The sequence below is a fragment of the Rissa tridactyla genome, chromosome 5, assembly GCF_028500815.1.
Source record: "Rissa tridactyla isolate bRisTri1 chromosome 5, bRisTri1.patW.cur.20221130, whole genome shotgun sequence".
Taxonomy (NCBI): Eukaryota; Metazoa; Chordata; class Aves; order Charadriiformes; family Laridae; genus Rissa; species Rissa tridactyla.
Genome location: NC_071470.1, coordinates 12,594,223 through 12,621,730, shown reverse-complemented (window position 1 = coordinate 12,621,730; position 27,508 = coordinate 12,594,223). Strand labels below are relative to the sequence as shown.

Below are 27,508 nucleotides of genomic sequence, written 5' to 3'. Positions count from 1 at the left end.
TCTTGAAATAATGCTCTTTTTTTCCTTTTTGACCTTTTTCCTTTTTATGCAGGAAAAGGACCAGCGCAGCCTAGATATCAATACTGCCAAGTGTATGTTGGGCCTTCTTTTAGGAAAAACATGGTCTCTTTTTCCAGTATTTCACCAGTTTCTAGAGGTATGAAGTTTGAAACAGAATTACATGTGTCTTCTTTGATACTTTAACTAGAGGTAGAATGAACAGCTAAGAGTTTTTTGTTCTGATTTAGAATATACTAAACCCCCAAAGCAGCACATGCAGCTGGTTATCTTTTCTTTCTTCGTTTTCCCCAAATCCCTATGCTGCTATGGTTTATTTGATGCAAGACAAAGTATAAAATGTCTTTGATTTTCTTTTGGACGTTCATTTTATTGCTGTGTGTTTGTCCACTAAAAGATGTCTTAACTAGAAACATGTATTAATCAGCACAAGTTTGACTACTTAGTGGTTTCTTTAATCCTATTTAGTTTTAGATGGCATATAGATTAAAATAATAATTCATCACAAGGTTTAAATTTTCTTTGAGGGAGTTGAAAATATATCTTAGTAACTTCTGTTTCTTGCCTTAAGCAGCAATCAAAATACAAAGTTATCAATAAGGACCAATGGTGTAACGTTCTTGAATTCAGCAGAACAATTAACCTTGACCTCAGTAACTACGATGAAGATGGAGCCTGTAAGTACTACCATATGTCGGTGTTCTAAAATAATTTCTTTCTCTGAGCTTAATCATTCAGTGTCCTTTTACAGAGTTTTGTAAAATATAGTTATTTGATCTCTCTACAGGGCCAGTGTTGTTGGATGAGTTTGTGGAATGGTATAAAGGAAAACAGATGACATAGGAGTTTAACTATGCACAGCCACTCAAGAGTCACTGTTACCACAGTTATGTCAACCATTAGCCATAAACTGCTATTTGTATCGAAGTGCATGCTGCTTTTCTTGCACTGCATCCCTTTTGCAGGGAACTTTTGATGTTTGCTATTTAACAAGCTAGCTATGCTTGCTGTGTAGCATTGTTCTCTTTGAAGGCTGCTTTGCATTTTGTATTTACACTACGAATTGGTGAACTTGCCAGCGTCTTCACTGTGATTATGTGTATATTGCTGTCTAAATTTTGTATATGTGTATAAAAAAAAAAAAGAAGCTTCACCTAGGGATTATTTCTGCAGAAATGTATTGTAAAAATAATTTTGTGGCATATTTCTAGTCATCACTTACATGTTTGTTGAAACTTCAGTTGTTTTGTTTTTCTTTTGGTCTCAAATGTAGCATTTCAGAAAATGAAATGAACAGACTGCTTGGACATAGTTATGTGAAGAACTATTGTCAATTTTAATGTTACTATTTGAGATGCCAGTTTCTGAGGGGAGAAGACGTGCTGTGACTTTCTTCACCGGAATTCGCCAAACCTGACCTATTGCTTAATAGGAACGAAACATTGGTGTCTTAAAAAAATATGTATACACATATAAATATTATAACACTGTAATAGTTGTACATGCCACAGATGATTTCCATTTGAAGAAAAAAGTACTGACTTTTTAATGTTAAAACTGCAGTAGTCATTACAGGTACAAGTGAACAAATTAAAGTACCTTTTAAAAATGGGTTTTAGACTTTCGTAAATTGCCTTTGGCATACTCCTTTTAATTTTTGGTGTACCCGAGAGTGTTTGGTCTGTGAAATTGTTTTGGTCTCTGAAATTGAAAGTTCTAGCTGAAATTAGTGGTTTGGGGAATAAAGTCTGCTCACCCCTAGCACATAGATAATATAGATTTGGGGTTTGTGTTTTTTTTTTTTTTTTTCTGTAACATTAGTTTTTGCCAGGGTCTCTAACTTTGTGTTTCTAAGTAATTAAAAATATTATATTGAATAGTCAAAACATTACTTTTTCTTTCATGCTGGGGATTGGAATTTCCTAGCAGAATGTCCGTTGCAGGCAATGGGCATGTTAAACACCAGCATTAACTGACAGTACTTTTTAGTAGGGACCACTGGCTATTTCACTCATTTCTTTATAGGACAGTTCCAGTGATTATTTTGGGGAAAATGAGTGAACGAAATTATGTTTAAGCTCTGTAATTTTGTCACATTGTCTTTGCCTTACCCTTCTTTATTAACGTTAGTGTTGATTTTTATAAATAGGTCCTTGAAGTATCCGGTGCTATTAAACTTTGATCTCTAAGGATTTATTAAAATGTTCCATATTGATTCGCGGAGCATTTAACAAAAAAGGGCCAGTGGATGTATTGGAACGAAGAATAACATTACTTTTGTGTAGAAATATTTAACAAGGTATTGGCAGTTTTGCTGTTTCTCTAGAATGCAATCCAGGGGAAGGGGGGGAAGCGTTTTAGGTTGAAGGTAAAATTTTCAGCTGCATTGAAGGTCCTATTCTGCCATCACTGAAGTCAGGAACAACTATCGCAAACTTGACTACTTTCAGGATTAAGCCTAGTTTAGCAAAAGCACGTTAGTTTGTTGCCCTGGACCAGGAGGTTGTAATGTGGTGCTACAGGTGGTCAGTTGTGTTCAGATCTGTCTGTTGTTGTTGGGTTTCGTTTGTCAAATTCAGCTGCCAAAGACAAAAATTGTGTGTGTTTGTGTATATTTGTATATACATAAATATACAATATGTATGCCTATACAAAACCTAGAATTTCATGATGCTGAGAAGGAAATACTACCTTTCCCCGTGAAATGGTCACGTTCGGATTTCCATGAGACTAAATAGTGCCCTTTAAAGTTAATAGTGGTAAAACATACATAGTCATTGCTTTCTTATGTACTAATACGCATAACCTTAATTCCATGTTTGATGCCAGTTTGCACAAGAAATTAATTCAGTGGAGTGTGGTATTTAATGTTTACAATAAGCCTCTTACTAAAACACACGCGTTTTATTAAGACTTCTGATGTAAATGTGTATATTACCATAGTATAACCGTAAGGAAATATCAGTGGAGCTGCTGGTTTAGTTCTTAAAAAAATGAACTTAGAAGCAATATAACATGTAAAATTAGGCTAAATAGTGGTTGCTGAGATTTTAAGTGAAGTACTGTAATTGTTCTTAAACGTTAAGCTAGTTACTGACTTTAGAAAACTGCTTAGCACAAATTGGCATGAATCCTGCAACAAATGCAAGGTTTGCATAAAAGGTTTTGTATGTCACAAATAATTTGGCTTCCAGTAACGGAAGCAAGAGCCAAAGACACTTTTAATCTATTACTCTTATAGGTATAATTTTCATGTAACAGGGTCAACAGAAATCTGTTCAGCTCAACCAGGTGCTCTTTTTCCAAGTTTTGCTAGCGTTTAGCGGAACACAAACATTAATTAAAAGCAAAGAAAACAGGGGAAAAGAAACGTCAGAAAGTATGCACGCTGTATAAGTAAACAAACTCTTCAGTTTTTCCTTGGATAAAAGTAATCAGGAGTGAAGGAAAGGAAGAATGTGTTTGGAAATGAATCAGATAGATGCGGCAAATTTTTTTTTTTCCTTTTGCAAGCAGGATGAATCTGTAGTTTTCAGCTGGTTTATAAACATGCATCTTCATAAAATAAACCACAAATTTAATTACAGCTAGGAGATGGCTTTACTGACGTTGATAGAGAACAAATGAACTAAAATGGACCGGTATGGTTTGATACACTTCCCTGTGCTATCCATCCTTCTGGATTTTGCTATATGTGCTGATAAGCAGAGGATCCTAACGTTGCCAGCTCTTGTATTTTGGAGAAGTTCTCTCTCATTTTTAAATAAGTGGAAACTTAACTAAGCTACTCAGTTTACTTTGTATTTAGTACAAGTTTGGTGTTTGGTTTTTTGTTTGTTATGCCATCATATAGTTGATAATAGGGTTGGTTTTTTTTGCTTTTGAAAAGTAACATACGGAATATGCTGACTTCTTGGACAAGACACCGAGAGGCCATTCTGGCAGAAGCGTCACGGGTCTTATGCGGATCTTTCTGGTGTGCTGTTATTGTCCTTATGGCAGAAACTTGATGATCTACGTGCAATTCATGCTGGGTATTTGGGAGACGTAAAGTGGAAAGCCAGTTAGTGAAAGGAAAACGGCATCCAAAGACTATAGCAGTCGACACACTAAGGTGATAGATGACAAACATTTGGAGCTCTTTGGACTCGATGATCTTTAAGGTCTTTTCTACGATTCTCTGAATATTAGTAACCAAAACATTCCACGAATGAAATTTCATTCCAGAGCAAAATAATATTCAGTATTTAAATTATTAATATGATTCTGTTACTGTTGTTTTTTCACTTTGTATCTTTTTCAAGGGAAGCAAGCTGAAGAGGGTGGAATTTATTGGACTCCTTTATGTACTTGAATTTTCAGTTAAAACCTGTTTTAAGGTTGTCTTTAAGCTACAGTAAGTATTTGGGTTACCTTTGTGTAGCCTTTTCTAACATTTATAAAGGACTGGAGGCCTCTCCCATTTTACCACAAATACATGCATTTTATTTCATCACGAATATGCTCACACAATCAAAATCAGTTACAGCTCGTGGCTACTTGGTTAATCTTCCCAAGTTACTTTTTTGGAGGGCAAGGGATGGACTTCAGTTGTTTTAAGGTTTTCCCAGATTTCTGTTGACCCTTGGTCACAAGTCTAACAAATTATTTAATACTCTTGGAATTCATATAGACAGCTTTAAAGGTTAGCTTGTGCCCTGGTTTTAATTATAACTGCTAAAATACCTCTTTCTAGGCCTTATATTTTGTCCTTTCGTATTGCTGTAAAAGTGTATAGAATCCATCCACCAACTAAATAGTTTGTTGTCTGTGATTGAGACCAAAACTCGGCTTGATATTTTTCATTTGTTTGGTTTTTTTTTTTAATCCCCCCCCCCCCCGCGTGTGTGTGTGTGCGTGTGCGTGTGTACGTGTGTTGTCACAAAATAGTACCTACTGACACTGCTGTTGCAGGAACGGCAGTTAACCTGTAACTGTGAATGCTTTGTGTCTTAGTTATTTGGATATTACATAAATAAGGTGTGCTAAACTCCTGTGACTCACGACCTGAGGAAAATACTGTTACGCCACTTAACACGAGTTCAACCGGTTGATTTTTAGGTCTTTTGCTGGTGTTGATGTAAAATGGCATCCCACAAATAAACAGTGTTTGTGTTGGTTTCAGCAACTGACTTCAGGTTTTTCTGTGGTTCATCCTTCAGAAATTCTCATATCTGAACGTGTATCACGTCAGCTGGCAACCTTTATCATTTAGTAGCGGAGAACTTGTATGTATAATCTTTTCATCCTTATTTCTAATACTAAGGCAAATCAATATTTAAAACTTTTGTTGGAAAAGGGTATGTTTCAAATGGAGTGTGTGGGTGTAAACCAGTATTGCAATACAAGTTTTCAACAAAAAGAGCCAATTTGAGCAGGGATGTCTCCTTAAGACAAAATTTTACAAGAAGCATAGTTATTATCCGCTCATCTCAAGACAGGCTTTCGGCCCGCGAGGTCCTCAGAGAAAAGATGTTGGTGTATGGGCTGATGAGCAGCCAGTGAGAGGTGGACTGAAAACTGGCTGAATGGCAGGGCCCAGAGGGTGGTGGTCAGTGCCACAAAGTCTAGTTGGAGGCCAGTAACTAGTGCTGTACCCCTGGGGTCAATACCGGGTCCACTCCTGTTCAACATCTTCACTAGTGACCTGGATGATGGGGCAGAGTGTACCCTCAGCAAGTTTGCTGATGACACCAAAGTGGGAGAAGTGGCTGATACACCAGAGCGTCACACTGCCATCCAGAGGGACCTCGACAGGCGGGAGGAACAGGCTGACAGGAACCTCATGAACTTCAACAAGGAGAAGCGCAAAGTCCTGCACCTGGGGAGGAAGATCCCATGCACCAATATATGCTGGGGGACACCCAGCTGGAAAGCAGCTTGGCGAAAACGGGAGTGGGATTCCTGGTCGACACGAAGTTGAAGATGAGCCAGTGACGTGCCCTTGCCATAAAGAAGGCGAGTTGTATCTTGGGCTGCGTTAGACAAAGTGTTGCCGGCAGGTGGAGGGAGATGATCCTTCCCCTCTACTCAGCACTGGTGAGGCCACACCTGGAGCACTGTCCCCTCCTATGGGCTCCCCAGTACCAGAGACATCCTGACATACTGGAGGGAGTCCAGCAAAGCGCCACAAAGATGATGAAGGGACTGGAGCATCTCTCCTACGAGCAAAGGCTGAGGGAGCTGGGACTGTTTAGCCTGGAGAAGGTGCTGGGGGGAGGGGGGGAGGAATCTTACTGATGTATGTAAATATCTGAAGGGAGGATGTAAAGACGACAGAGCCAGACTCTTTTCAGTAATGTCCAGTGACAGGACCAGAGTCAGTGGACACAAACTGAAACACAGGAGGCTCCATCTGAACATCAGGAAATGCTTTTGGAGTGTGAGGGGGACTGAGTGCTGGCACAGGTTGCCCAGAGAGGTGGTGGAGTCTCCATTCTTGGAGATACTCAAAAGCTATCTAGACATGGTCCTGGGCAGCCAGCTCTAGGTGGGCCTGCTTGAGCAGTGGGGTTGGACCAGATGACTTTCAAACGTCCCTTCCAACCTCAACCCTTCTGTGATTCTGTGATTTCTAAAAGAATATGCTAAAGAAAATTCTGGAAGTTACTCAAATGTAGTGGAGAAAGAGAAGACCAGGCTAGTAGTATTTGAATGTGGTGATATTTCGATCTGAGGGTCTGTTCATGACGTTAAACACTTGTGGGTTTTTTACTTTATAGAAGAGTTTAAATTGTTTGACTTGTAATGAACTGTCACGTTGATCTTTGTAAAGCAAAGGTGGTAACCAGTGCTGACCAGAGTGTCTGGAGTGATCAGTAGCAAAGGAAAGGTGCAAGATTAGGCAGAAATCTGAAGAAGGTAAGTTTGAGACGGAACTTGAACAATATTGTGACAGTAGAATGAAATGCTTTGTCACGTGTTAAAAATCCCTTGATGAAGGAGCAAACTTACTTTCTCTGATGAGAACAGCAGATAACCTTTTTCTGTAACTTTATGGCATAAAGGGAGGCTTAGAAAACTCGCAGCTTCTCACGAGTCGTGTACGGTCTGCATCGCCCCTGCAGCATTCCCACGGTCAGAGAAAAGATGAGAAAATAATTTTCCAATCTATATTTTTTGAAAGCCTGCTGAACTGTAGCAGAAGCAAATGACAAAACATTGCAACATTGCTGTGTGTGAGGCATCAATAGAGCCACTCAAATATTTTTTTTTTCCCCACGATCCACGAAATCGGGTTGCTTATATAGTTAGATTTCCTCTCATTAGCAGCTGGTACAGCCAAAAGGTGCCAGGCCTTGGAGGTCTGTCAGCACAGTGTTTGAAGACTCATACCATAAAGAGCAAGTCTGCGCTTTTTAATGTATTCCATTTTTAAAGTTGCTTTGGCCACAAGTAACTTCTGTGGATAACGAGTTTTACTGAAAGCTGGTTATGGGCGGTAAGAAAAGCCGTGGTGGTGGGGAAATACTGTTCTGTTTTCTGCTCCTAGCGACTGTGTAGCCGTTCCTGGGATGAATTGTGCTCAAATTACCCAGTTCCTTCTAGACAGCCTCTAAAATCGTGGTTGGTTTTTATGTCGCACACTGTTCTCTGAGAACAGCAGCCTTAAATTCAATAGAAGCCAAGGCATTACGTGAGTACAGGGGCTGTGTGGGGATTAGGGGAGAAAAATTGCAGTAGAACAGGGTATAAAATTCCCAGACGTTTCTATAATGGAGTGAATTGTATTGGGAAACATACTTTATTTTAGAGTTACTGTATTTTTAACATTTTGGGAATGCTGTGATTTTTTGCAGACTCGAGTGTTTTGTCATTTAGTTCTTGTCTACTCAGTCTGTATGAACAACTCTGGACTGTTAAATGTATAAAACTTTTTCCTGTGTTTGAAAAACAGAAAACAGACCCTTAAGCTCATCAATAATTTGATGACAAATTATCGATTTCTTCAGAAGATGATTTCATCCTTGGTCCCTGAGTGGTCTCCTGCTGAAGGAATGAAGCCAGCAGCAGCTCTTTAAACTGATAACTGAGAAGTTCTTTTGATATCACTGAGTACCAGAGCAAAAAGAACAGAAATCTTGCGGGAACTGACTGGCAGGCAAGACGATCGGTGTGAATCACAGCGGATTCATTGCATGTAATTGAATTACGGATGTTCCTGGGTGGAGTTATTTGCAGATATTGTGGTGACCTAAATCTAATCCATGCAACACTTCCCAAAACATAACTATTCCGAATTATGTTAGAAATTCAGAGAAAATCAGCCAGCAAAAAACCCAAACTGATAGAAGATCTAAGCATAGGTGACTTGGCTCAGTAAGTATATAACTGATAATTGTGATGCTACATGTGTAAAACATTTAAAAGGAACTCAAGGAGCTAAAGAAAATTTTCAGATAATACCAGCACCGGTGTCCTTCAGTTGCTTTTACTTCCCTATTAAGTTTTTTGCAATACTTTTACATTTCAAGTATATGAAGCTAACAGAAATTACTAGCTTCTGTCAGCATCTCTTTCTTCTTTCCTGGCTTTCTCTTTAAAGATAGTTTCAAAGATGGACTGTGCCATTGGACTTGTTCCTCATCTGATGGAATTGAAATGCGTTCCTTCTGTTCGGAGTTTTTACTGAATTAATGGTGTCTTCATAACAGAGTTTTCCCAGCACTGCTGGCCAGCCTCTGGCATTTCCTGGGAACATGGGACCATTCCCCTTCGTGATGACATTCCCCTTCAAGGACTACATCAATGATACTCTGTGTGTTAAAAGAGCCTTGGACCATATTCAGAGAAAAGTTTTTCTGACATTTGTTATCTTTTGGCTTAGAAAAAGTTACCGTATATCAAGCTATTGATATTCCAATACAGCAGTTTTGAGCTGCTCTTGATTTGCCCCTCTCAGTAAAATTTTGAAGTTGGGTATAACATCCTTCTTTAGAGGGAATTATAGCTTAGGAATAGTAGGTTGTCTTTTTTAAATTACCCTGCCCATGTCATCACATCTGCAAACTACAGGTGATGTCCCATCGGTAGCTAGATCTCCATAACTGACTCTTCTGCAAGGTTTGGATTCTGTTCTGTTGCTTTGAGAAAGGAGCGTTTCATTACTCTCTATGTCTCGCCAAGTTAAAAAGTAATTTTTTTAAGTATAATCGAATACTGCTTGGACTTTACCTGTCTTTGCAAAACTGTGGGAATTCAGAGGCGCTTAATTGGCAAATTTGGTTCAAAGAGCAGGAGACAGTAATATGTACTATTTCACTTTATAGGGCGAGTCCCATGGGAACACACAATAATAGTAATAAATGTAATGGTAATTTCAGTGTAACATTTATTTTAGAGAAACAAAACAGTGCATATCAGAGGCAAATTCTAAGGGAAAACAATACCGTAGTACCAACAGTAATGAGAAAGTAAATATATATTATTATTATAACTCAGCAAAAGTTCTGTTATCAGTTATAACTACTGAGTAGTTCACTCATTTGAGTTATCCTAGCATTGTTTTTCATAAAATCTATTCTTGTTTATTTACAAATACCCTTCTAAACAGAAGTCCATGGCTTCTCGCCTGAATTACCCTTTGGAATCACGGTGTTTTTAAATGGGATGGGTCCAGGCTTTAAACATCTCATCGTTAAGTCTAGTTCCGTAACTTGGGTTTCTGAAGTTAAAGGCAGATAGTTGTAGTGAGGGGGAACCAAAACAAACCCCAAACAACCCATGGTATTTAACAGTCATTAAAAGCTACACACTTCACTTGAAGACACAATCATTTTTGCGCCTGCTATAGAACATAAACACTGTGGGAGCTCAGTATGACGCTTTTGTGTCTCAACTGTTGAAGTTTGTTCTCCTGCTTTGCAAAACGTTAGCAAATCCATCAAACGCTCTTTTCTTCTTAACGAAAAACTGGCCCTGTCCTAAACTGGTCTGACTCTTTTGACTGAGTTTTTCACTTGAATTCTGGAGGTCGACGGCTGCTGTAGAATCGTTCTCCGGCCCCGTCCAAGTAGCGTCCTCCTCCGTCTCGCTGGAATCGGTGCTTTCGGAGATGTTTCCTGTAGTCTGTTGTGGGACTGAAGGTGAACTGTATCGCGTGCTTTCATCGAAGAAGCCCCGTGGGACTGAGGAGGAATATGCATCCTCATCACCCTGATCCAGTCGGAAGGGATCTTCTGTGTTGAAGACTGATGGCATTTTCCCAGAAGAGTGAAGATGCAGCAGATCTGCCCTAAGGTTGCAAGACTGTGTTTCTTCGGGCAGACTACAGTTGCTGGTATCCTGTAATTCTGCATATCCATCACAGTTTTCCTCGTTAAAACCTGTTTGCATTTTATCTGCACAAGCCTTAGCTGTGTTCACCTCCTTCCCCTGTGTCAGCAAGTCGTCTTTCTCTGTGATAACCGTAATATGTTTTTCGGCTGTGTGTTCAGGCAGAGGTTGAAGAGATGATTCGTCGCTGGAATGCAGTGGAGATGTGTGTTCAACAATTTCATTCAAACCAGTATCAATGGGAGCAAAAATAAAATCACTGTCCTCGGATGTACTTGTGTTTCTTCTGAACGTGATGTCCCCTTCACCGTGAACTTTTTCGGAGGAGTTCCAGTCTTTGTGCTGGTCTGCGCTTCCCTCTGGTGCGTTTTCTTCTGGTTCAGGGGGAGTGGAGCTGAGGGAATGCTGTGGTTCAATGGGAAACAGATACAGCTGCGCTTCAGCCTCTTCAGGAGTGTTCTCCGTGTCTGTGTCATACGTGGGAGGATGTTTTAACGAAAGGAACGTATTACCAAAATCTGTACTTTGGTTGTGGAGAGAATCGGGGTTTTGCACTGTTGACTCTGCATTAGTAAAATAATCAAACATATCGGGAACTTCTTGACCTGAGGAACTCGCTGTGTCTGAATCTGACGTGCTTACATGGGCACATTTATCAGCGTGAGGGGATGCTGTTTCGGGCATGATGGTACCTGATCCATAATTAAGAGTGGTTTCAAAGTACTCATTGCTCTCGTCTTCGTTTTCCCAAATGCGCTGCAGTTCAGCAGCAATGCTTGGAGACTCTGGCAGCGTGGAGGACTCCTCGGCTCCACTGTTCCTGTCGGCTTCCTCTGGTGGCGACTGACAGGCTGGCAGGTTGTCACTGGCGTCAGGTTCTTCCAGTTCAAAGTCTGCTAAAGAGCTACAGTCGCTCATTGTGAATGGAGTCCCTTCATCTGAAGAACTATCGCCAAATAGATCTGCTGGAGCATATTTTTCATTGGTACGTTCCGTTTTACAGTCGTACTCTGTAAGAGGAGAGTTTTCTGTTGTTTGGTAGAGATGTAAATTCTCAATGTTTGTATCCCTCTTGCAGCTACTGGGTAAAATAAAATCTCCCACATCACTGGTTGTATTTACGTTGCTGTTTAGACCAAGTTGTTCATCACCGTGCTGCCTTCCAGGCATAAATTCTGTACTGCTCATGGGTTCATTATGTGAAAAAATGCCTTTTCTTTCAGGAGGGTCTGGTGTAGCCTTTGTGATTTCAGACTGCAGCGGGCCAGAGTTGTTGCTCACCTCACTGTTCCTAGAATCTTGTGCAACCGCATGTGTTGTTTGTACTGAGGAAAATGGAAAGCCAGGCTCTCCTGTGAAGGATAAATCCAAATCTGAAGAGTCATTGTGATTTGAGTAGGAGTCAGCATTCATTCTGCTGGGTATGGGAGGGAACCTGCTCTTCTCTGGGTCTTTATTTGCATATTTTGAATCTTTCGGTAACGAAGTGCCATTACTCATTGATTTTCCTGGCATTACTTCCTTGCTGTTCTTGTAATCTGCCCTTCCAGAAAATAGTCCATTCTCATCAACATTTGTATTTTCATAATTGCCGATACTAGTTTTGATGTCTGAAATCACGTTGTTCTCATTGCTGCTTTGTTTCTGGTACTCTTCTTCAGTATTCGGTGCAGGTACGCTGCTACCGGTGACATTTGCATGCAAAGTAGGGGCTTCTGTAGCAAAAATGCTTGTTTTTCTTGAAGGACTCTCATCGCAGATGAACAAATCACCCTGCATGTTTGTCGGTTTGCTTGCAGAGCTCTCTCTGCGCAAGGTTTCATCTGAAAAAGCTTGATTAGAATAAGTGTGTTCCGAACTTGAAGTTTTATTCCTGCACATGAGTCTCCACAGGCTCCCAAGGTAGGGTCTAGCAAAAGCACCCAGGCAAAAAGCACAGACAAAGGTGATGAGCACCGAGAGGCAGACGGCCAGGGCCAGGTCCTGCTCTGTTCTCCCCTGGCTAAAAACGGCGTTAGTGTCCCGGCCTTTTCTAACCAAAAATGTTGTCGAAACCCTTTCTTTCACCTGTACGCTGTAGATGAGGTATTTCTTCTCGGTTGTATTAAAAGTACACAAATATAACCCTTCAGCGGTTTTCTCAGCATTGTGTATCACTAAGTTATTCATTTTATCCAGTGTCATATGAGGAACGCTGTTATCTTCTGAAATTCGGCCTTCAGGTGTCCACCAAGAGACTCCATTACCTGAAATAAAAGAAAACACAAACTAAATCTTTCCTAAAATCGTAAGATATGTTTCTTTAAGAACATACTCTGACCTATCTTTGATAATTGTAACCGTTTATTATAAATTCCATTTTCTTTTTATCCATCCATAGTCATTCTACATGGTACTGAGTATCCGTGAAACCATCACATATCCCCTAACCCCCACCCCCGACATTTAAAACGCAGTACGATGGGGTTTTGGTAGCAGACTTTACAAGAAGAATGGTGTGGGTGAGGGAGAAGGTCACCGAAATGATCGAAGTGTGTTCTGGGTTATACTAGAAACTCCTGCTGCTCTCCCTCCAGGAAGATCCATATTTATGGCCAGCCGTTCTCCAGCGGGACCACGGTCACTGTGTGCAGCTGAGATAAAACTGCATTAATTTAGTGTCAGTATTTCAGCCGTACCGATTCTCCTGTACTTAACTGCTTTGGCTGCAGCAGCAAAGTGTGAAACCCAAGGATATTTGTATCTACTGAGCAATTGTTCCGAAGTTCAGCTGGTGCGGGCCGTGGCTGGTTGTTGGCTCTTGGAATAGGTCTCAAGGTTGTACGAAGCACCTTTGCCGTTGGATCCACTTGTGTTCCCAGTGGAGCCTTGGTGCAACCCAGTGCCTTGATTTTAATCCCACAATCAAGAGTTTCCGCGACTTTCCTCGTTGATAGACAAAGCAGGTGGCATTTCTGGTTGACCTTACGTATTTTCATTTGGGGATACAGTGTTCCAAGGGGAAAAGCTGACTGCCCCCAAAGCGCTGTTAGTCCACCAGCGTTAAACCGTTCTGCCTTACGGTACGTGACAAATGCACCTTGTGCTCAAAGTGACAAATGCACCACCTGCTCTGAGTTTGGTCTGAGTTTTCCTTCTGCGTGGGAAGTCTTAGCTCTGTAGATTTTGTCACTTGTACTTCAAGCGCTCCGTATAATTGTAAAGGCTGAACATTTTAAAAAGAAACACAAATCCTTTCCCTTGCAAATAAACTTTCATTTCACTTTGCCGTCACTGAATACTGGAAACACTGTTGTATCCTTCTCGATTTTCTGCATGCCCCAGCAGCGCCACCCCGCCATCTGGTCCTTTGTTTGCGTTCCCAAAGTAACTGATAAATTTGTGGCATACTATTTATTGAAATTTATTTATTCATAATTCGGCATCACTTATCAGTTTAATGTAAGGAAGAAGATGAAGACTATTTTTGGGAAACATGACTTCCAAATAATTCTAACGGGTATACTACTTTCTAATGAAACAATTGGCATGTTAAATTGTTGTTCAGTTATTTTTAAACCGTATGTTTAGAAATCCACTTTTTAAACCAGATTTCTTTGATCGTTCTGCCCGCATTTGGGTTTTGGCAGCCTATGGATGGAGCCCCCGCTTTACATACCCCGCCTGTTGTCCCAGTCACAGTCCAGCACCGATGTCTTCCCTGCCGGGATTACAGCCCTCTTGAGCAAAACCCCGTCGCTGCAGTTTAAGTGGAAGCTTGAAAGATACAGCAGAGGTTTCTGTGAGTTGTTGGCAGATGTATCGTATGAAATACTCCATTTTTTCCTCGGGGAGTCAAAAAAAAAATGAAACGGGTGTTTGAAAGCGTTCAGTCTGCAGTTAAATACCCAGGCGTTATTTGACAAACCCACTTCAAGTCGAAAGAAGTTCAAGCTGATTAATATCTGTGGTAAAGGGGTTGCCAGAGCATTTTCACGGAGATCCACGACCTGTTTGGAAATAATTCAGAGTTAATTTGCTAAGCCTTACAATGGAATCCTGGTTGCAATATCAGCAGTAGCATTTACTTTAGCATACAAGCACTTTTGCAGTTATGGGAACAATACGCCTGGTTAGGATTTCAAGAATATTGTTCTAAGCTTTTTAATTTAAATGAAAAGATTAAATTGTGGTGTATTTAGAGTTCTCCCGTTGGAGACTACCCCTGTGTGACTGGGAAGCCGCAGGGCTCTCGCCATGGAAGGGACTGGGGTAAAAGGGGACGTGTGTGTGCCTAAGCCAGTTACGGATTGGTTTGCGGCATAGATAAATGGTGAATTTATGGTTATATTTTGTATATTTACAAGTGTGTGTGTTTCCCTATATATGAAAAGCAAATAGATAAAAATAATTACTGTTTTTACCATTTTCTTTAGTTTTTATAATTGTATACAGTAATCAAAGGCCAATATAATCGTGCTGAATAGTTGATAATTGATATCTTTAATGGCGATTACCACAGAACATTGAAACAGCTGTATTACTGCTTTACGACCTGTAATTTGTTGAGATCCCTGAAGGCGTCTGGATGAATTTTAGTTATCTTGTTGTTTTGCAAGTGGATGTCCTTCAGCTGTGAACAGTTCTGAAAATCACTCGCATCAATCTGTCCTATGCCATTGGACGACAAACGGACGGTTTGCAGAGATTGCAGCCGGCCCAGTCCTAGGGAGAACAAAACCATTTTACATTTCACGTTCTTGTTTTCCCAATTGGCATCAAGCGGCTTTTTTAAATTCTTTGTGACAACATTCCTTCCGTTCCTGTCTATGGCAACGAGCAGGCGCAGGCTTTGAGTTATTGTGCCATTCCTGTTCAGGGGTTGTCCCATTCTAAAAGTGGCGCGGTGCCAACAGCAGGCGCGTCAATACATTCACAGTCAACGCATGTCTTAAAAATTCACATCTCCATAAAAGCGGTGACATTCCTTTGTGCTATCAAAATTATTCCGAGGGTGAGCTCTCTTCTTTGAGCACACTTGTCTGGAGAACTGGAGGTAGGAAAAGGTGGAATATACTCGGTTTAAAAGGAGGCTGAGGGGAGACCTTATCGCTCTCTACAGCTCCCTGAAAGGAGGGTGTAGCCAGGTGGGGGTCGGTCTCTTCTCCCAAGTAACAGGCCATAGGACAAGAGGAAGTGACTTCAAGTTGCACCAGGGGAGGTTTAGATTGGATATTAGGAAAAATTTCTTCACCGAAAGAGTTATCAAGCATTGGAACAGGCTGCGCAGGGAAATACCCTGGAGGTGTTTAAAAGACAGGTAGACGTGGGGCCGAGGGACATGGGTTAGTGGTGGTTTTGTCGGTGTTAGGTTAATGGTTGGACTCGATGATCTTAAAGGTCTCTTCCAACCTAGATGATTCTATGATTTTATAACATCTAGATATGTTAATCGTAAACAAAAGATGGAGATACAAACGGTGGTACAGTTATCTCCTGTTCATTGCCATCTGCAACTTCATGGGAGTTTTTCATGCGTGGAATTATTAGAACCATATCCATGGGATGCAAACCTGACTGAAACCAAAGCCGTGTTGTTGCCTGTGCCTGTCTGCCTGTGATTTATCAAGCATGACAGCATATTCTTCAGCATATCCTAGTTACGACAGCAGCTGTCTTGCCATAAGCAGCCCTTTTGAATGCTGGCGATACCTCCGTTTTCTCAGCTGCTGCGCAGGCAGCCCCCAGAGCTCCAGCCTGCAAGTTCCAGTGGGAAGGCTGGCACTTGGACGCAGCATCGCCACCGTTTGTAACAGCACGGTGACTCTCTAAAGTCATTTTTGATCATACAGCATTATTGAGAAAATGCTAGTTCTTCAAAATTTTGCTCTTGGTGTCATCTGGTTTACTGGAAATCCCTTATTCCAGTTTGCGGAGTAATTGATCTTTGGGTTTATTGTGAAAAGCAGCAGGAATGATTCGTTCCTGCTGTGAAACTGGAGGTAGCTGGTGGGAAGTGCATTCAGAAATTCTGCCAGTTCATAAATGCGTCCTTGCACCCCCATGAAGAGCTGTAGCTTGGATCCTTCCCTGAAGCTAAATTTGTGCCAAAAATACACACGGGTGCGGCAGCAGCCCGACACCGGGGGTGGCGGTTGCGAGGAGGGTTTCTCTATGGCCAAACCCCTCCGCTTCAGAAATTCAGTTTGTGTTTTCTTAAAAACTACAATGTTAGTGAGGGGTTTGGGAGGGGGAAAATAAAGTTCTGAACGTGCCTCTAAATGAATATGGGATTTAAGTATAACTTGAAGTGCGGTGGCGTGACGGATAGCAATTTGAATTTAACATCTAAAAATGGAGTCTCCTGGAGGAAAGGGTTGACCTGTCTGACCCACTGAGGCATCCTATAATGCGTAATTATATTTATCTATCAAAACAAACCAAATATGCATCGATGTATTTTATAATGTAAGCTTTTCTATACTGTGTCTATGGGCACCTTACAGATAGTGCAAAATAATTAAGCAAAACCATTTCCTGCATACCAGATAATTCTTTAGTGTCAAAAAAGGAGAAAAATAGAACGTTGAGGACCGTGCCTAGGTGCAAAATTATTCCCTTTGTCTGACTTTGTGAGATAAGTGGGTTTTTGGTTTGCCCCCCGCCCAGTATTTTCAAAATCTAGAGCTAATGAATCTGATGAAGTTACCAGAGATCAATTAAATTTAGCAAACAACATACGTGATAGCGTTGCTCATACGTCAGCTTCTGCCTCATTTAACCACCGTTTGGACAACGTGAACCATCGGTTTATGAGGACAGAGGCTCTCGTAAAGGCTGCGACGCCTCCCGCAGTGCAGTGACCAGCAAACACTTTCTAAAAGTCTGTCGAAAGCTTCCGTCCCTCTCCTGTCACCAGAAGGCGTGGCTTTGGTTGGGTGACAGATGGCACAGTGCAAAATTGTTTTGACTGAACAAAATGTATTTTCCTGTCTTCGGGAAATACTGAAACTGGAGCAAGTTTTGTTTGAAAGATGATTGACTTTCTTCTGAAGAGTAGTATAAAATTCATTATCTGTAATTTGTAACGACTGGGTTGCGGAGGCTGGTGTTTTTCCAAAGCTCCTTACTTCCCTTTCTGTACAACAAGGAAAAACACAGCTTGGGCTCTCAGAGGATAAATTTGGTTATGTTTGACTGACCTTAAGGCATTACGTTTGCAAAGATTGTATAAAAAAACGCCAACCTAATCCGAAACAAGCCATTGGCTTCAGTCTCTGTGTTTGCACGCAGCCGGAACCCTCCCTCACCTTAACCGTAACTGAAGGAGCTGACAGTCGCATTCTGAATCCAGCAGCACAGACTAAATCGTATCCAAAACCAACTCACCCCTTGGGAGTGAGGTCCGTAAAGATCTGGAAATGCTTACCTCTTGGAACTCTATTAAGGTTATTTCTTTCAACTGACAAGACTTTCAAAGCAGGCAGGAGACGATGGACTTTGCCGTACGTCTGAGACCCATGTGCAGGTGTGGGTACGTCCAGCGCGAGGGTGCGGATGGCATTCCCATCGAGGTTTAGAGTTTCTAAAACAGGTAAATTTCTACAAGTTGTTAAGGAGAGTTCAGAAATAAGGTTGTTACTGAGATTCAGGTGTTTTAGCATCCATTCTTCACTTCTTCCATCAGCGCACCTAAAAGTTTTAATATTATTGTAACTAAAATCAGCCGTTATTGCTGTTTGGGATGTATCTTCTGGAATAGTAGATATTCCGGTAAAAGAACAATTCACTGAGAACTCCACATCCCACCGGCAGCCTGAACGGTGATGTGTATCAAGAAGAATCCGCTGTGACTTGGTTCCCGCCAATCCAGGAAGATTAAAGTAAAGGGCCACCACAATGACACTCAAGTGAAAGTTATCCATAGTATCTAGATGTAAAATGTAGAATTACGGTAAGTTCAGCACAACAAGAGTTAACCAGAAAGCGGAAATACTTTGACATAAAAAAAAAATCAATACTAAACAAATACCCAAAGCAATACCAACATTCTGCCTTAAACGTTCAGTTTTGGAGTCTTAGGTATGTTTCAACATACCTTAACTGGTAACCTCCCCCCTCCCTCCACCTCTCCCAAAAAACCATCCAAACCTTTCCTTTCTTTTCGAGCCCTTCGGTCGCGAAACAGCTTCTCAGGAACTCAGGAACTAACAACAGCGGAGACCTTTGAACTCCACTGCAGGTATCAGACACAATTACTGAGCAAAGTCCACCAGATACAATCCATGACGAATAGATGTGGAATGATTTTCATACTTACAGTTAATAAAATACTACCTCCCCTGTCAATAACGCAACCACGTATTTTTAATGAAAAACTATATTCTTGCAAATAACACTCCCGAACCACAGGTGCATCTTAGAATTTATTGTTTCATTCCAAAACAAACATTAGGAATTCAGCTGTCTTTTGCCTACTGAAACAACCGCCGCCTTTACGTACGCCGAGAACTCTTCACACGTAAGTTGTTTCAGTGTCCCCAGTATGGTATTTTACACAGAGGCCTGTAGAACGTACTTTAAACACACAAAATCTTAAGTGCATCTGTGGGACTGAAATAAATAAAGTGCCACACAATGTTTTAAATACATACAGAAGAATGTAGCTTAGGCAGTTAGAAGATAAACAACAAATAAAGGCACAACACAGGGCATGTGTGGTGCCAACATTTCTCAAACTGTGTAGTGAAGGCAACAAAATGTATTAACAAACCATAAACAGCGGCTTACAAATTGATAATTTCATTTGGTATTTGTATGATCGGTTTTGCTATGTTTTGATAAAAAATCCACCTTAAAAACCAGTTCTCCAGACCATGATTTAAGAGTACCTTTGTGACAAATCTTTCAGCTATGTTGCATACAGTATTTTAAAAAGAACTCTTTGACAATTACAAGAATCCAAGACTGGCATACAGGCATGTCAGTAGTAACCAAGGAAGAGCTTTAACGCGCTCTTCATGTGTAATCTACTTGACCGAGGCAGTATCTGTCATTTTCAAGATCTATTTCAGCTTCAATGCTGCTGCTGCTTATATTTTTGTACCTGTGTATTTATATACATAAAAATAAAGTAACAAACTTCCATTAGCATGAGTGAAAACTCTAAAAATGTTAGAGTGTATTTCCTCCTCTTAATTGTAACAAATAATAATTAGGGCACTACTTAGCAGCAAAGGTGTGTGCATGCTTTCAGCAAAATGTGTGTTAAAGTGGTTAATACTAACTCTAGTGAAACTGTGAAGTTCATGAAGGAAGTATGTAAAATGTTAGTACTGTCCCATAATTAATGTGAGCAATTTGATGGCTTTGCTACATTTTATTCTCATTTTGTTAGAATAGCTCCATCCCCAAAACCCCAACAACTCCTGAGCATCAAAACCCGCCTTTGCCCGAGAGCAGTGAGGGAGCCGTGAGCCCTCTGACCTCCCGCATGGTGCGATGCCCGACCTAAGGATCCCCCTCTAGAAATCACTTCCACCCACGCATCCCGCATGACACCCTTGCTGATGTCTAGCAAATAGAGGAACTGGGACCTTAGTTCTTGTTGCAGCAGAAGCTGCTTTGTATTTTGTGGAATTCTATGTACTTTGAGAGCTATCACACAAGGGTAGATAGTTTATCTTCCCGCAACAAATGACCGATTCTGAAGTTAATGTATAACATTTGCACAACTTTTAGGAAGAGAAGTGTGTGCTTATCTAGAAAAACTTGTCAAAAAGCTACTTGCAAAGTCACCTTTGTGGCTTCCGTTATTAAAGTTACTTGATGCTACTGCAAAACAAAACTATATTCAACTGAAGAAAATACATGGGGAGGGAGAGTGGGAAACTTAGAACGAGCTGGTCTATTTTTTGTACAGAACACCTTATCTCTGCAAAAGCAGTTATCAGGCTGTGGGGGTTTCTATAAGGCCCCAGTTCACCATAAACACAGTTTCACTGTTGACAAATCCAGATGTGTGTATTTACTCTGCTGTCACAGGATTTGACACCATCACATTTAGAATTAAAGACCTGCAAGTTTGACTTCGGAATTTAATTCTGAGTTTCTCAGTAATGCATCACTACTGACATTTATGGGAAAAAAAGAGATCCTATCTATCTCAGACAGTACTGCAACAGTCATGCTTTAGACTATTACCTGTTGAATTTCACATTAAAGCACCCAGGAAAATACTTTTTTTGGGTAGTGAGCAAGTTATAAGTACATTTTTAAAAATGTACTTCTAATATAAAGACGTATAAATACTTCATGTAAATTAAGCAACTGTAGAATGCCTAAACTGCACAGATAGAATGGGAGCTCAAGCAACACTTCAATAATCACAAGACTATTTCAAAATTGAAGTTACATTTCCACACTGGATATTACTTTGCAAATATTACTTGTGCTAGCGTAACTTTTTCTTTCTTACACGAGAAATGTATGGCAGAAATAATGCAATACTTTAAAGTGAATCTGCCATTTCTCCTCTCTTCGTAAACATATGGTAAACCACACAATTTTAAGGGAAATCATTATATTGACCTTTGGCAAGAAATTAAAAGAAGACAAAAATTTGCCACTTCAGCCATCCTAGGCAAATCCACTTCCAACAGCAAATTCACATTCCTGTTGAAGTACTTCACATCGCAGTTGTGTTCTCAGCAGCCCTCAAGGTCTTGGGATGTAGGAGAAAAACCAAAAACCTCCTCTAAAGGCAACTGAAGGCAGTCAGGATTGTTGCTAAGATCACATTCTTTAAATATACTCCACTGATCCCGACTGAGGAAGGTACTTCAGTAGGCGTGCAGACTGACAGTGTGCTAAATCAGTGCCACTATTATGGCAGGATGATGACATAATACTGTTGAACATGCCTTTGCTTAAAAATATTATGTAATAAATGTTAGTATAAACTGCTGTAAAAACAGAAATCCTTGAAAGCATGCAATTACTTCATACAAACATATGTAAACACAAAAGAGAACTCTCCTGGTAGTGGCTGGTGTTTTAGTGCGTGGCTCCGCACGGATTGACAGAAGTCTGACAACCCATGTTATGACCTGTCACCTGAACCTTGAACAGCGTCCCATCCGCGCACATACAGAGCTTGAAACGCAGCCAGTTGCCGTTATTGAACTGTTCCCCGTAAGAAGAACTTGGCAGTCGCGATGGGCTGACCATCACAGTTCCATTCAGGATAATGCTGTTTTCCTATTAAGAGGGAGGAAAAAAAAAGGTACAACTTCTAATTTAAACAAGGCAGGTTGTTTTTGAAAAGGACAAGCTGGTTTAGTGAATCAATGACATTTTTAGGATGGCTGCAGAAATCAACAGAATAAAAAAAAAACATATAACAAGGTTTCATTTTTTAATTAAATCTATGAGTAACGCCCATGAATTTCTCAATTATAGCCAGCAATGTACTTTGCTATTCCAGTGGCAGATCGACATTGAGACAGCCAGCAGTAGCGGGGCTTTCTACTTTGACAGACCTATCAGCAAATGCAGTAAATCTAAAAATGTGTACGTGAAATGGGAATCAGTGTTTGAAATACATGTAATGCATTCACACATTAAATAAAATGTGCGTGTATCTCTATTTTTTATCTTCCCTTAACCTTTTCCATCATTCTATATGCTCAGCAATCTTAACAATGTCCAAAAATCTGAAGTGAATGCTGGTGAGTCTCGCTGCGGCAGCGCAGAAGGTAGCGCTCCTAACTGAATGCTCTGCTCCTCTGTCAAAGGTTGCTGTCCCCAGTAAAACCTCCAGAAGAGAGGATGAATCCCCGTTGGTATTCGTTTCAGTGCAGAGGCAAATAGCTTAGCTTTAATTGCACTGTGGGGTTTTAGTGTCTTAATAGTAGTAAATCATTGTTACCTGAAAACTACTGAACTGCTAATTAACAGCAAAGTAATAATCCACCTTTTAAAAACCTTACTAAATGCACTGACTGCAACTAAACTTTCATGCATGACTACTTTACATAAAATTCGAATCCATATAAAGCTACATCAGTTTATTACCAGCCTGAATTTGAAACTAAGCTGTTCAAAAAATGCTGATTTGAAATACTTACTGCTCTAAGTTCCATGTTACCCCCCATTCGAAACTCAATGGTCTTCCCTGTGATGAAAACACCTTCGTTTCCACGGACAATAGCACGGCCATCAACCTTTATGTTTAGATCACTGGTTGCATTGCTGGTAATCTAACAACAGAAACAAAAAAAAGTGTACTTAGAGATCAATGAAAATGTGCTGCTTGGGTTTGTCTGAGTAACTTTAGTTACCTTAAAAACATTGCTACACAATTTAATAAAAGCCTTCAATGTACTTTTTGCCCTTCTCCCATTACACCTATGAAGCTTCTGCCCATTTCCACATCCACATTTGAAAACAAGGATTACTTAATTTTGGAAGGTTATGTTAAACAGTTTACATTTGCATGCTGTTTCTTTGTGATAAAAATAACAATTCATATGATGATTTTATGGGATACACAGTTAACACTGGTAGCAAATATAGGCTTCCTGTTAGGAGTGACTATGTAAACTTACTCCTCTATTTTCATTTAATCTGTTCCTCTTATGTATTTAAAGTTACAGTTTTGGTTTTTTTTTTTCCGGCGCATACTATTAATTTAATTGTTAGCCCGCAGAGGAAACACAAATAAGAGCAAACTAAATTATCGGTTTTGTTCGTCGTTAACAGCATTGCTCAGTGCTTCCTAAGGCACACTCAACCCTCTAAAACCACTGATACTACTCTACTCATGTTGTACAAAAGAACTAGGGGCTGTACTCTTACCTATAAAGCCTTTATTACAAGTGATGATATGCAAGAAAGAAATTTCAGTCTGACGTTAAGATCAGCATTTTAAATGTACGCACAATGATATTCGGGTTTTTTTAGTTTTCTGATAAAGCATATTTAATATAGAAACCAACTAAGAACTTGTTTAACCTAGAATCCATGAACTAACATAACTCCTGTAATGCCGTGATTGTTTTCTACACTTTTACTCAGACTTCTGAAAGTTGTTAATACAATCGGAAGATTGTATTAACATTTATCTCCAGTAGAAGGAAAATGATAAATGAAGGTCTAGTAATTATTTTTCTAAGTTCTTTCTAGAAACAGAGAAGCTTTTCATAGAAATTTTATTTCTGAAACAGTTATCTAGGCACAAACAAACAGAAAAATGCTTTTACAAAAAACAAGAGGTAGCTAAAAGAGACATACCCTCTCTGTAGAGGCCTTTTGTACATTCAAGATTTTAACTCCATTTGGCAGATGAAACTCATGAGTTTCGTAGTCTGTGCTGAACAAGGTATTTTGTGTCCGTGGGTCGACAAATTCCATGCCAATATCACTGGTAATAGAAGTTTTGTCTTTTTCCACGCTAAGCTTGGTTGTTCCTTGCTGAAATACAATCTTCAGAAAACAAAGTCATTAAGTTAATGATGTTTCAAATATAACATTTGTTAATAACGTGAGTGTACTTCCATAGCGTTGCTCACAAACTTTCAATTCACGACACAACTTACAGGCTGATTATTTCCAGTGATCACCAAATCTTCATTCCGTCTGCCTCCTACAGTGCTTTTATATAACGGATGTATAACGCCCATGTCAGAAACCTGCTTAAACCGCAACAAGCCACTCTCATGGAACTCCATACTGTCACAGCCATTGGGACCGATTCGAATCACTGCCCAGATAACTAGTGTAATCTGAAAGGGAAACACACATTTTCAAAGACTACTTTGATTGTTTGGACCTTCCCACAATTAAGCATTGTGTTATTTGAAATAATTATTAATGCTAGTGTTTAAGTGAGCTTTAGCTGTCAATTTACTTTAGTCTGTTTAATTCCTCCTGGAAACATCAGAACACATTTAATTACGAAAAGCATTTTACATGATCTTTAGACTCATCTGAAATAGTAACTAAAACAATTTGTATATATATTTTTTATATATATACACATATATATATTTTTTGAAATTAAATCACGTCCATAAGTAAATCTTTTTCCTGTTTAAGGGTAACAGCGGTATCATTAGCTAAACAAATTTCCTGAACAAAGTAGCTCAGCTCAGGATATACTTACCCATGAACTACAAGCAAGCACCTTCACAGGTGGATGTCCAGTTATGAAAAATAATTCATTACTTCTCATTGATCAAGCAATAAAAAGGTGTTAGTTACAACAATGAAGGTTTAACGTGCAGTGGCTGATGAGCTCTGAATACTCACGTGCAGCTCTGTTATTATATGTAAAATGTTCCTGGCGTAACAGTTTATCCTACATGTATTTGTACTATGCTAGTAACACTTTGTACATTTGCTGTTACTGAGTTTTGTGAATGGAGAGACACTTTGAAGGTTTCTAATTCTGTGTTGCATAAATGGTAGGTTCCTTGCTGGGACCATGAGAAGTGAAATAATCATGGATGAACTTACAATATTCTTCCATCTAATCTTGTTCAGAATACAAAAAGAAACAAAAAAGAAAGGAGAAAAAGAAGAAATCTCCTTCAGTACATTTATTTTCCTTCTCAGCCATACTGGAATAATTTTTACTTCCCTAATGAACAGTCAAAATGAAATACATCCTAATGTTGCTTGCAGCCTAAGTATTATACTCACAATAAGATTGATGACAGCCAAAATAAAAAGAAGAACAATCACACAAATGGCCAAGTTGCCTTTCCTGCCACGTAAGCCTGTCTTGTGGAGACGGTCTTCATCAATTGGGATGTATCCCGCTTTAAAGTTACTGTTGTGCTCTTTATTAACATTCCTGCGTTCCACAGCCTTCTCTCGCATAGACTTCTTCACCGGGCCATTGGAACTTTGCTGTAATACAAAGCATGGATTAGCTGTTATAAGGCATGTAAATCCACCAAAACGATACACATGTATGTATGCAAAAAAAATAAATAAAAATTGACTAGTGGAATATATTCTATATTATATTCAATACTAAATTTCAATCTGCCACTCTGTACTTAGAATACACATTTACAACCACTAGGCTGCAATCTCTGCTAATGCTATGACTAAAATGAAAATCCAGATATTTTTAAACAATATATGTTTTTATATGTAATTTTTATCATGGTTTTTTAATGACATAGTTGCAGTAAGAAAAATCAGCTGTAAAGAACTTCATCAAGTTTTTACCTCTTGGGGACAATACAGACTATAATCCTGCAGGTCATTTACCAATACACAGGATTTTAGTTCCCTCCATGCCGATGCAGGATAGATTCTCAATTAATCTATCCAAAAGGAGTGTGGTAGAAAGACTTTTAAAGTAACTGATAGTGCAGGGTTTGCATTCAACTTCTATTGCTTGCAGGCTGCATTAGGAAAAATAATGTAAGGCTTCAAACCTGGCATGGGGAATGTGGTCAGCCTAGCTTTAATTTAATCATTTGAAGTTACTAGATTGCAAGGGATATTCCTTCAATGTGACAAATTAACATGTAGAGGAAAGTCTTGTAGATATTCATGCGGAAAATAAACCTTTGATATATTTCTGTAACTTTGTCCAAAATTTTGTTCCACCTCCTTTGAATGGAACAGGTTGCTATTTAAGGGTTCAGTTCTTCACAGAAGGGGCTCAATCTTTTCGATGGGATTAAGTTTGTTCATCTGAAAGCTGCACCTTAAGCTTACTGCATTTACACATGTCTATACTGATGTAATGGGCAAAAATGTCTTGTTTTCTTTTGCTGCCAAAGAACAAGGAAATGGTGTTGAGAAAGGTGCTTGACCTGAACAGGTTTATGGAGCGCTTCCTCGAAACTAAACTGAGAACTGGCTAGGCAGGGAAACTGAGAGAAGAGGTCTGTGCTCTGGGGAAAAGGAAATGGAAATCTTGTTCAACAGGACAGTAAGTATCTTCTGAGGATAGTGCTCTTGAAAGGATGCGATCGCAAGATAGAACTCCAATGTAGTTTTTTCACCTTGGGCAACAGAAGACATCACCAGGACTGGGAGAATACAGTTGAAATGGTGATTGCCGGAGCGAGTGCTGGCGTATCCATGCAGAACTATGTGTGCTTCCCATGGCACCCGAGACAGGGCTGGTACAGGACCCCTCAGGAATCTGGGGCTTCCCACCCACTGCCGCCACACATGCACCTACACAGACTGACTCTGATTAAAAGTCCTGTGGCGATGCAGGAGCTCCCGAAAGATGAACCCGTGCACAGCTCGGTTCTTTTCCCTCTGCCTCGCGCAGCACTGACAGAGTCCCCGTCCCACCTCTCTGACCGGGTGACAGCGACACCCCTTCTGACAAATTTAGCTTTCTCTCCTTTGTGAGACCTGGGATGGGGAGCCCGAATCTGAGCTTTGGCCTTATTTATACACCGCCGCCGGGCTCCCATACTTGTGCCAGCGCAACCAGACGACTGAGCACCGTCCCATAAATACCAACTGCTGCTTTCCCGCCTCACTAATTAGCGGCAAGGGCCTATTTAGGAACGGCCGTTACATTCCTGTGCAGAAACACCAGAACACTTTATTTCGAGAACGGCAAGTAATTATTTTTGTCAGGGATCCTGCGGCTGCAAGGCCCGGACAGCGGGCTGGAGCTGCCTCTCCCCCGCTGAGGCGGCTGCCCCCGCCGGGCCAAGGCCGCCCTTCCCGGACAGCACCGGGCACGACCCGCAATCGCCGCTTCTCCCCTCCCCGGTGTGTGCAGGCGGTGGGGAGCCATGGAGGTCCAGGGCGGCCCGCCGCGGCCCCGCACGCCCGCCGCCCCGGAGCGCTCCGACACCACAACCAGCCTCAGCAACCGCCGCGAAAAATGGCGCTCCCTCCACAAGCAGCACCCCCCCGAGTCGGGCCGGCTACTCGGGCCTCACTCCCCACTCGCCCCGGCGGGGACGGCCCCACCACCTCCCCGTGCCCGCGTCCCGGCGGGGACAGACCTGCTCGGAGGCGGCCGCCGCCATCTTCTCCCTCCACCACCGCCTTGGAGGGGTGGGAGGGCACCCCCTGGCGGGGCGGTGAGGGGCGAGCCCGGCGCCGCTCCGTGAGGCGGGTCCGTCCCGCCAGTTCGGAGACGCGTTACCAGGCGAACGTGGGGCTGTCGCCCCGTTGCCACAACCGAGGCGCGCCCTCCCCG

At 40.9% G+C, this 27,508-nt stretch overlaps 3 protein-coding genes across 24 annotated transcripts in view; 1 reads left to right on the top strand and 2 right to left on the bottom strand.

Moving 5' to 3' along the window:
- The window catches only part of DCUN1D4 (defective in cullin neddylation 1 domain containing 4), a 42,060-nt gene extending 36,871 nt beyond the window's left edge, over window positions 1–5,189 (top strand). For all 21 annotated transcript variants that reach the window (XM_054201747.1, XM_054201743.1, XM_054201742.1 and 18 more), the window contains 3 exons: window positions 53–157; window positions 593–695; window positions 806–5,189. In XM_054201747.1, coding sequence (XP_054057722.1) covers window positions 53–157; window positions 593–695; window positions 806–861 — 264 coding nt within the window. In that variant the 3' untranslated portion in view covers window positions 862–5,189. The remainder of the gene's footprint in view (window positions 1–52; window positions 158–592; window positions 696–805) is intronic.
- A 4,200-nt stretch (window positions 5,190–9,389) lies between these two features.
- LRRC66 (leucine rich repeat containing 66) lies at window positions 9,390–18,589 on the bottom strand. Of its 2 annotated transcripts, XM_054201735.1 has the most exons (5): window positions 18,463–18,589; window positions 17,741–18,241; window positions 14,867–15,036; window positions 13,991–14,321; window positions 9,390–12,578 (listed from the first exon to the last, which is right to left on the bottom strand). In XM_054201735.1, the coding sequence occupies exons 2-5, from the start codon at window positions 18,234–18,236 to the stop codon at window positions 9,892–9,894; spliced, it is 3,684 nt and encodes a 1,227-aa protein (XP_054057710.1). In that variant the 5' UTR covers window positions 18,237–18,241; window positions 18,463–18,589; the 3' UTR covers window positions 9,390–9,891. The 2 variants fall into 2 exon arrangements, with proteins under 2 accessions (XP_054057710.1, XP_054057709.1); XM_054201734.1 differs by having other exon boundaries at window positions 17,741–18,589.
- Window positions 18,590–18,724: 135 nt separating this feature from the next.
- On the bottom strand, window positions 18,725–27,479 carry SGCB (sarcoglycan beta). Its single transcript, XM_054201763.1, has 6 exons — window positions 27,312–27,479; window positions 25,015–25,224; window positions 23,910–24,095; window positions 23,605–23,796; window positions 22,440–22,571; window positions 18,725–21,570 (listed from the first exon to the last, which is right to left on the bottom strand). Exons 1-6 carry the CDS (start codon window positions 27,333–27,335, stop codon window positions 21,367–21,369), a joined length of 948 nt encoding a protein of 315 aa, XP_054057738.1. The 5' UTR covers window positions 27,336–27,479; the 3' UTR covers window positions 18,725–21,366.
- Window positions 27,480–27,508: the final 29 nt, after the last annotated feature.

Bases quoted from the DNA above. Each gene is read 5' to 3' on its own strand.
- LRRC66 (XM_054201734.1), bottom strand. From the start codon at position 18,236: ATGGATAACTTTCACTTGAGTGTCATTGTGGTGGCCCTTTACTTTAAT. The intron at 14,322-14,866 runs GTCGTAAAGCAG...ATTTCCAAACAG, and splicing joins GGGATCTCAACAAATTACAG to GTCGTGGATCTCCGTGAAAA. The intron at 12,579-13,990 runs GTATGTAAAGCG...CTTTTATTTCAG, and splicing joins TGACTGGGACAACAGGCGGG to GTAATGGAGTCTCTTGGTGG.
- SGCB (XM_054201763.1), bottom strand. From the start codon at position 27,335: ATGGCGGCGGCCGCCTCCGAGCAG. The intron at 25,225-27,311 runs GTCTGTCCCCGC...TTTGTATTACAG, and splicing joins CGGCGGCCGCCTCCGAGCAG to CAAAGTTCCAATGGCCCGGT. The intron at 24,096-25,014 runs GTGAGTATAATA...TTTCCCTTTCAG, and splicing joins TGGCTGTCATCAATCTTATT to ATTACACTAGTTATCTGGGC.